This window comes from Malaclemys terrapin, chromosome 10, assembly GCF_027887155.1.
Source record: "Malaclemys terrapin pileata isolate rMalTer1 chromosome 10, rMalTer1.hap1, whole genome shotgun sequence".
In the NCBI taxonomy this organism is placed as follows: domain Eukaryota; kingdom Metazoa; phylum Chordata; order Testudines; family Emydidae; genus Malaclemys; species Malaclemys terrapin.
Window position 1 is genome coordinate 31,473,742 of NC_071514.1, and position 10,094 is coordinate 31,483,835.

General features: G+C 42.5%; 1 protein-coding gene across 1 annotated transcript; it reads left to right on the forward strand.

The window, feature by feature from the left end:
• The first annotated feature begins 594 nt into the window (after positions 1-594).
• GCNT3 (glucosaminyl (N-acetyl) transferase 3, mucin type) lies at positions 595-4,520 on the forward strand. The gene has a single exon (XM_054040951.1). The coding sequence runs from the start codon at positions 752-754 to the stop codon at positions 2,063-2,065; it is 1,314 nt and encodes a 437-aa protein (XP_053896926.1). The 5' UTR covers positions 595-751; the 3' UTR covers positions 2,066-4,520.
• The last annotated feature ends 5,574 nt before the right edge of the window (positions 4,521-10,094 follow it).

Genomic DNA, 10,094 nt, shown 5'->3' on the forward strand with positions numbered 1-10,094 from the left:
TTTAACGACGCTAACAGCCTAGATAGCCATACACTTAGCTAGAAACGGAATGCGTGGAGGATACGCTTGTCTGTGGATTTACTTCCCTTTCTAGGAAGTCAGACAGAGATGAAGACCCCTTCGATCCTCTGGTCCGTCACCTTGTCAATGCAGGGCTGTTCCTTACTGTGTATTTGCAGCGCTTCCTATAGGCTAGGGGTTTGTAGGCTGTATTACTTTGACCTTTGTAGGAAGTGGGCATCTTGTGGATCATGGGGGTGCGGGTCGCACCTCCGCAGGGAGCTAACAATTAAAGGTAAAGGTTGTGTATTCCTCTGATTTTTTCCCGCAGGAGACAGACAACGCAACCAATCCAACTACTGGATGTACCAGACATTCCAGTACCTAATAAAGATAACGCCACGTAAAGGGGAGTGGGAGGGTAGAAACTTCCGATTTTTATTTCACCTTGCCTTCAGTGCTAAGTATTTCCACACCTCAGGGTGGGAGGGGGAAACAATCACGCTGGTGACTAAACCTCTGCCCCGCCCAGGCTGAACAGAGCTCAGATAACTACAGAAAAGAAAGACAAGGGTGTGGAACCGTTGCTCTTAATGCACCTGCTACCCAGGATTAATTCACTCACGCAGATCGAATTGTTCGTTACCAGCCGGGAGGCAGATGTTGTAACCCCAAATCCTGCTGATTAAGAGGAACTTGATTTAGGAAGTGGATTTATCACTGGGAAAAAACTTTTGCCCCCGCTCCCAAGATGTTTCGGGAGAGAAAGTGTCTGTGTCAGATTCAGCGCCTGTTGTTCATGGGATTTCTGATGCTGTTTGCCACGGTGGTGCTGAAATACTCCTCCTGGGAATGCAACTTCAGTGATCTTGGGAAAGAGACGGTGCATCTGAAGAGCGAGAGTTGCAAGGATCATCTCTACCAGTCTCTGAAGTTGTCTCCCAGCGGCCAGATCAACTGCTCTCGGATCATCAGAGGGGATGTGGAAGCAGTAGAGGAGGCTCTTTTGAGCAGGCTAGAGACGAAAACCAAATCGGAGCCTTTAGCCCCAAAAGATTACGTGAACTTGACTAAGGACTGCACTCACTTTAAAGCGCGCAGGAGGTTTGTTGAGTTCCCACTAAGCAAAGAGGAGGAAGATTTTCCTATTGCATATTCCATGGTAGTGCATGAGAAGATTGAGATGTTCGAAAGATTGTTAAGGTCCATCTACACGCCCCAGAATATATACTGTGTCCACGTAGATCTGAAATCCCCGGACGAATTCAAGGAGGCAGTCCGAGGGATCGCCTCCTGCTTCGAAAATGTCTTTGTGGCCACTAAACTGGAGAGAGTAGTGTACGCATCCTGGTCCCGGGTTCAAGCGGACCTGAACTGCATGGAGGAGCTACTCAAGAGCAACGTGCCCTGGAGGTATCTCTTAAACACTTGCGGCACCGATTTCCCCATCAAAACTAACGCCGAGATTGTCCGAACCCTGAAGTTTCTAAATGGGAAAAACAATATGGAATCTGAGAAACCCTCGTCGATCAAGGCGGCTCGCTGGAAGTACCACCACCACGTGGAGAACTCGGTGATCCGAACCGCCACGGAGAAGAGCCTCCCGCCCCATGGCTCACCCATGTTCACGGGCAATGCCTATGTTGTGGTCACAAGGGACTTTGTTCAAGCCCTCTTTGAAAACCCGACGGCGCAGCAGCTGCTGGAGTGGTCAAAAGATACTTACAGCCCAGATGAATATATTTGGGCCACCCTCCACCGGATGCCAGGCATGCCAGGATCGGTGCCTTATAACGATAAGTATGAGGTCTCTGATGTCAATGCTGTTGCTAGATTGGTGAAGTGGTCCTACCTGGAGGGCGATGTCAGCAAAGGGGCACCCTACCCTCCGTGTACGGGTGCCCACCAACGGGCCGTCTGTGTGTATGGGGTAGGTGATCTTCACTGGATGCTCCAAAACCATCATCTGCTAGCCAACAAGTTTGACCCAAATGTAGATGAAAACGCAATCCAGTGTCTGGAGGAATATCTACGTTACAAGTCAGTGTACGGGAGAGATCTCTGAGAGCACGTCCGGCCCGGCACGTGAAAAACACAGATCTAGAGAGCGACTTGTAAAGAACTTCGCAAAAAATGCTATGCAACATTTACACAGCACTTGGTTTTAACTCGGACTCTAAGCAAGCGGGGGATTTTGCTCTGCATAGAGTACTTGTCACTGAATTGACCGACTTGAAACTATCGACAGTATTTTTCCTATGGTAAAAATCTCTTAATATATGCTGTCTGAATTACAGTGAAAGGTACAGCCTCCTGATTTAAGTACTGAGTCAGATTCTGCTCCACCTTGAACAGAAAAGCCCCAGTAAGTGATCGCCCTGTCCTTGGCGTGATTGCTCAGGATGGATTTCTAATAAAAGCCTTTTCATTTGAAGGAAACAAAGGAATTTGTTAATCACGTGGAATGTCTGTTTAATTTGCTCCCTCCATTCTACCGTTGAGGTTGCATTCTAAAGTAATGGTGCTTTTGTAGTTTATGCTATAAAATAAGGAGACTTCTACTATAGAGGGGGAAATAAGATTTTAGCTGGTTAACCAGGCGCAGTCATTTTCCTAGCGAAGGTTCTCTTCTGTGGGAACCGTATTATTCTCACTATGTGGCTTGAGAGTGTAATATTCAGGACCTGCTTATTCTCAAATCCGGTCTGCAGGTAGTTAGTACTCAGTACCAGGACATGCTATCTAAAGTAAGGATTTTCCACAGAAAATGTTAACTGTAGAAATCTATGGATTTAAATGATGCTGTGTGGACCCATAAATGTATATAATGGAACTGCAGCTCAGGAGTATTCAGATGTGGAGTGCTGGTACAATCCTCTGTTTCTGCGATAAAGTGATTGATTTGGAAGTTGTACATAAGCATCACATTTCATCCCCACCGGTCTTGGGGAAAGAGCCCCACACTTTTTTGGGAGGTGGGGGGGGACTCAAAAAAAAATTGCAGCATAACTTTTTTCTGCTTTGTGGTGAAAGTTTGGAAGAACTACTTTATCTGTAGACATGATTTCCTGGTACATTAGCACACAACAGCAGCCTTAAAGATAAAATCTCTTAAGGAATATTATAAACCTTAATGTTGTTTGAACATAGCGTTTGTGCTTTGGTTAAAAAGCAGGCAGTTGGCTTACTATGAATCAACATTTCCTTTGTTCCTGCTTCTCTTTACTTTCTGCTGTTTCCCTCCCTTTTCATTCTATGTTTTACTAATCTTTCACATACACACTACAAAGATAGAGAGGTGAATTAGTTTCCTTGTATTTCCTTTTGTATGGTTAACCACAAATGTCAACCCTGCATGATTAAGTAAATTAGTTTCCTAGCTTCTCTTTTCCTGGTGCTGTCTTGTCAGTTGCTTATATTTAAAAATAAGGGGTAGGCAAATGAATCTTGAAAACATTGCCAAAGTGTTTTCCTCTGTAGAGTAGAAAGAAAACCAGAGTGGAAGATTAAAGGTTCAGATCAGTTTATACAAGAGCACAAACGACTTTATATAGTTCACTTTCTTTACCTCATGCTGTGCCTACGTGGCAGAAGTGGCTTTCCAAACACCATCCTTACTACTACCTAACTTGATTGACCCCGACTGTGTCTTTTACTACCTCACCCCGTTTGGCTTTGTTTGTTTTAAACATGCCACTAACAAAAAGCTAACCAGAAGCTATGTTTTGTATATTTAATTTTCTTCCTTAGAGTTAAAAAAAAATAATGAAAATATAAAAACTCAGCTCCTTGGCTATTTTGTAGCCTTTATGGCTTAATTGTTGAGAATACATAGGACTGGGAGACTGGAGATCCAGGTTATGCTGACCTGCTGTGTGACCAAAGCCATTTAACTTCTGTGCCTCAGTTTCATCATCTGCAAAACTAGGACAATAACCCTTAACTCCAGTGGTGGTATGAGGCTAAATTCAGTGAGATTCTTGGATAAAAGGTGCTATAAGTGAAAGTTATGGTCAAAGAGAACCCCAAGTCCCAGTTAGAATTAAGACAGCCAAGATTTCCATGAAAAGCAGGGAGTTTGCCCCCCAATCTTAGTCAAATAACCAACCATTACTCAACTCATCCCTTCCCTCTCTACAACTTCTCTTGTAATGGATGGGGGCTTGAGGGGGATACACGTGTTTTTATATTGAACCTACCCTGAGAGCTTTGCTAGCTAATCCAGCCAGCTTCCATGGGCCCAGCTGCTTTTCCCTGTGTCACCTTGAACCTTAGCTCATTCTTCTCTGTACTATTATCCTATACGTATATATTTCACTAGTGCAGCACTAGAATACTGTGGCTGCCGGCTGACAGCCACTACTGCCCTACTGATGTCTGAGGCAATTCCATGACAGTAGGCTGGAGGGATATAAATGAGGGTGACAGAAGTTGCAATTGCCTACATTTTCAATTTAGTTTTTCATAATCACAACCTGATTTAAATCAATTATTTAAAAAGACAATCAAGTGGTTGAAATCATTATTTCTTCACTTGATTGTCTTTTTAAATAATTGATTTCCATAATCGCAGCCTGATTTAAAACTAAATAAAAAATGTGGCAATTGCAACTTCAGATTAAACCGTATCATGAACTCCATTATAAAATGCTGTTTTTTAAAATGCCACAACTGGTAGGGAATCTGAATGTTACAAAATTGCTATAAGCAACACAAAACATTAACCATTAGGGCCCTGATCCCACAAAAACCTAATCAAGTAGGTGACTTTACTCAGTAGGGTGACCAGACAGCAAGTGTGAAAAAATCAGGACAAGGGGTGGAGGATAATAAGCGCCTACATAAGACAAAGCCCCAAGTATCAGGACTGTCCCTATAAAATCAGGACATCTGGTCACCCTATTACTTTCACAACTAAACCCATTCACTTCAATGGGACTACTCATGTGCTTCAAGTTAGGCATGGGCATAAAGGTTTGCTCCATCAGTGGCTAAAACTGTATTTCTATTAAAAACTTTAGTGGCATAAAATTTGTCACTTACATACAAAATTGCCTCAGTATCAACAATGAAAATTTGTGGATATTTTCAGTGGGTTAGCAAATGTATTGTGAATTTTTCATTCTCACAGGGCAAATTTTCAAAATAAGAATCCTAAAGTTAAGTGTCTAAATCTGGTTTTAAAAGCCTAAGAGTGAGATTTTTAAAAAGCATCTAGAATGACTATGGGGCACATGCCCTATTGATTTCAGAGTGCAAACTGCCAGACATGCATAGCCTGGTTAAATCATTTCAGGTTTCTTAACTTGTGAAGGTTCACTGTATCTGAGGGTGGTAACGGTTGCAAATATAGCAGGGACTATTGCCTTATGAATTTTGTATGTGAGCTTGTGGTGTTCTCACAGAAGGATGCTAATGAGACCTTGGACTCTCTTTTTCAAGACATATGACCATTTTAAACTTGATTTATTTATTTTGGAGAAAAATCTCTACATAAAATCTACTAACAATTAGGAATCTAGAGAAACACAAGATAAATAGCTGAACTGGATAAGACTGTAAAATAAGTAAAAAGCTAGAAACAAATTTTAAAAATCTGATTTATTTGTTGGACACCTCCCTCAGCTTTCCTGCAGATAGTTTTGGAGGAATCAGGCTGACCACTAGTATCTTACTTATCAATCCGCAGTAGAAACTATGATTATTCAGTTGCCAAGATATTTGCTAATTCAGTTGTCATCTCAACCCTATCCAAAGGATATACAAGAAATGAGCATCTGTCCCTTCAGGCTTTGGGAAAAGTGGAAATTTAGGGTTCATCTACTCTAAAACTGGAGCCACAAGCGAGCCATGTGTGTTCTGACAGTTACGCAGGCAGGCCAGGAATAACTTTATGCAGGTCAGGTCCTCTGAACCAGGTTAGACCAGTCTGTACTCTGCCTCCCGAGGGTGAAGCTTCAAGAGATTTGTTACCTGCCTCATTTCAGTATTGAGGATATACCTTATCTGCAGGAAGCATTCTTTACCTTACCCCTTTGGCCAGGAATACAATCACTAGGAAGCCCATAAAGATACATATATTAACACGATAGTCTGAATATTCCCCAGTCTGTCATATCTCAATACAATAGGCTTTGAGTATTCCATGATTCTATAGCATTCAAGTGTCCCATACACTTCCAGATCTGTTAGAGTAATTTATAATCCATTTGTAATCATTCTATATACATTTCGCCATTGTCACTTTTGCCTCCCCCCTTAAGAGTTATATATATTGTCCCCAGAGAACATTAATTTTTATTGTTTAAGGCACTTGGAAAGGCATATGTTAGACTTAATCCAGACCAGAATTTTATGGAGTAGTTAGAAGAAATAAGCATACTGGTTTGGAGAAACTAACACACACAAGCTTTTGTCCCAGGTTCAAAGCCAACCTTTTCTGAAGTTTGGGAAAGATTGAATTTGCTTTTGCTCTTGTCCATTGCCACCCCCACCCCCCATCTCTGCCTGTGCTCCTTGCCATCGTTGGTTTCATCTGGAGGCAGAAACACTAAAATACTGTGAAGTTGCTTTTGTCTCATGTCTGTCCTATTTGTACCAGGAAGTGCTAAAGATCATGTGCACTCCTGAGCTCTTTTAGGCCACAGAAGTTCAGATAAGCCACCCAACTGACACTGATAAAGTGTAATAATTCTCTACTTTATGCGGGGCATAAAACATTTACAGCGCAATCTTGCTTGAACCCATGCACTTTCTTTGGAGCTTCAGCTGGTCTAGAGTGATTTGGTAGAGGCATTTTTTCTTTCTTACCCCTTTCTATGCCAGCATAACACAGCCAAAAACTGAGGAAGAGTTTTAGCTTAATCTACCTTGAGGAAATGGATAAATAGACTTCCCATATTAACACAGTGACATGGTGATTAGCCTTAGTTTTGGTCTTACCAAGGAGCTAGACCATGAAATGTATTAAATGTAGCAATCAGGTATGCTGTAGGATTGGAATATTTAATTATAAACCTAATGAAACATTGAGAATTAAGTCAACTTGGTTAATGCACCAGTCTTAACTGCAAGGAAGCAGAAATAGATCCAGGCCTAAACCTCAGGGCTAGACACTTGTGATAAACTGAACTCTTCCCAAAAGTACAAACTGACCCTACCTGTGCAAAACCTAGCACTACCACAGTGGGCTCTGGATCAGCCCTTTGTGCAAAGTATACTGGTCAGTCAGTAGCAGAGGTGGAAATAGAGCTCAGGAGTTCTGGACTCTCCTTCTAGGCCGTGTGGCCTTCAAAGGTACATTTACACTGCAAGGACCAAAATACACCCTGCTGCAGCAAGTCTCAGATCCTGGGTCAACTGACTTGGGCTCATACTATGGGGTTAAAAATAGCAGCATAGATGTTGGGGCTTGGGCTGGAGCCCAGGATCCAAGACACCCCCCACTTTCTGGGTTTCAGAGCCCAGCCCAGGTAGGAACAGCTACACTACTTTTTTTAGCCCTGGAGTGTGAGCCCAAGTCAGTTGACCTGAGCTCAGAGTCGCTGCCACAGGGGGTTATTTTTGTAGTGTAGATGTACCCTAAGGAGTCTTCTTCAGCCTGGCAGTATTTTTGCTCCTCTTTGAAAATTCACCCTAGTCATCAGGCATGATAAAAATTAAGACTTTATTCATTTCTAAGCTAGGATTCCCATAATCTTATTTTTGAGCATGTTTGGTGAGATTCAATAGAGATTCACACAGGATTATCTCCATAACTCAGTCAGGTGACTTCATCTCTTGTAACTAATTCAGCCACTCTAATCTCATGCTGTGATAAGTGAAGGGGGTGGGGGGTAACTCCCTTTTATGAGCCCCTAGCCAGCCAGCAGCTATAAAATCCCTCTTAGTAGCTTTTCTCCAATTGCTCTACCTGTAAAGAGTTAAAAAGTCTCACTGCTATGCATAGGTAAAAGGAAGTGAGTGGGCACCTGGCCAAAAGAGCCAATGGGAAGGCTAGGACTTTTTACAATTGAAAAATGAGTCCCCTTTTGTCTGTCTGTTGATGTTCTGCTGGGGAGAGGTGGACAGGGCAGAGCTATGCTGTAAGAAGCTTGGGCCAGGTATGAAAAAGAAAAAAAAAAAATCAGTATCAGACCTAGAAACTACTAATTTAAAACCTCAGATATGTAAATAGATTAGGAAATGTCTAAGAAGATGCAATTAGGTTTATCCCTTTTATTTCTTTGTGGCCTATGGATTTCTCTGTGCTAACCCAGGTGCTTTTGTTTTGCTTATAACCTTTAAGCTGGACCTCAAGAAAGCTATTCTTGATGCTTAATCCTTGTAGTTGTGCTTAAAAATCTAGCAATAGCCTGAGTTCCCAGATGTATGTTCTTGCTTTTTTAAAAATAATAAAAAAACTCTTTAAAACAGAATTGGATTTTTGTGTCTGAAGAGGTTTGTTCACATGTTTAATTAGCTGGTGGCAACAGCTGATTTCCTCCCCCCGCCTCTCCCCTTCTCCGTGCTTCCCCAGAGGGGGGGGCGTGAAAGGGTTTGAGGGTACCCCACCAGAAGGAATTCCCAAGTGTGCCTTCCTGGGCTCTCAAAGGAGTTCTGCACTTGGGTGGTGGCAGCATCTACCAATCCAAGGTCAGAGAAAAGCTGCAACCTTGGGAGTTTAATACAAGCCTGGAGTGGCCAGTATTAATTTTTAGAATCCTTGTGGGCCCCCAACTTCTGCACTCAAAGTGCCAGAGTGGGGAATTACCTGTGACGCAGTCCTTTCAGAGTTTTATATCCATTACGTCATATTACAGGACAGCATAAGCAGCACATACCACTTAGCTTCAACGGGCTTTGGATCAGAACCTAGACCCTGAGCTGTTGAAATAGGAAATCTGTTTACTCAGAAGGTCTCAGAGAAATAACTTAAGCCCAGAAGTACTTAATAGCAAGGACTAAGAACATAAGAACGGCCGTACTGGGTCAGACCAAAGGTCCATCTAGCCCAGTATCCTGTCTACCGACAGTGGCTAATGCCAGGTGCCCCAGAGGGAGTGGACCTAACAGGCAATGATCAAGTGATATCTCTCCTGCCATCCATCTCCATCCTCTCACAAACAGAGGCTAGGGACACCATTCCTTACCCAGCCTGGCTAATAGCCATTAATGAACTTAACTACCATGAATTTATCCAGCGCTCGGCGGGGGGGGGGGGGGGGGGGGCAGGCTCCGGCGCTCAAATGCTCAAAGGCCTAAATGCTGTTATAGTCCTAGCCTTCACAACCTCCTCAGGTAAGGAGTTCCACAAGTTGACTGTGCTGCGTGAAGAAGAACTTCCTTGTATTTGTTTTAAACCTGCTGCCTATTAATTTCATTTGGTGGGCCCTAGTTCTTGTATTATGGGAATAAGTAAATAACTTTTCCTTACCCACTTTCTCCACATCACTCATGATTTTATATACCTCTATCATATCCCCCCTTAGTCTCCTCTTTTCCAAGCTGAAGAGTCCTAGCCTCTTTAATCTCTCCTCATATGGGACCCGTTCCAAACCCCTAATCATTTTAGTTGCCCTTTTCTGAACCTTTTCTAGTGCCAGTATATTTTTTTGAGATGAGGAGACCCCATCTGTACGCAGTATTCGAGATGTGGGCATACCATCAATTCATATAAGGGCAATAATATATTCTCAATCTTATTCTCTATCCCCTTTTTAAATGATCCCTAACATCCTGTTTGCTTTTTTGACCACCTCTGCACACTGCATGGACATCTTCAGAGAACTATCCACGATGACTCCAAGATCTTTTTCCTGACTTGTTGTAGCTAAATTAGCCCCCCATCATATCGTATGTATAGTTGGGGTTATTTTTTCCAATGTGCATTACTTTACATTTATCCACATTAAATTTCATTTGCCATTTTGTTGCCCAATCACTTAGTTTTGTGAGATCTTTTTGAAGTTCGTCACAGTCTGCTTTGGTCTTAACTATCTTGAGCAGTTTAGTATCATCTGCAAACTTTGCCACCTCACTGTTTATCCCTTTCTCCAGATAATTTATGAATAAGTTGAATAGGATTGGTCCGAGGACTGACCCTTGTGGAACGC

Excerpts from the sequence above, each read along its gene's own strand:
- GCNT3 (XM_054040951.1), top strand. The coding sequence starts at position 752 with ATGTTTCGGGAGAGAAAGTGTCTGTGTCAGATTCAGCGCCTGTTGTTC.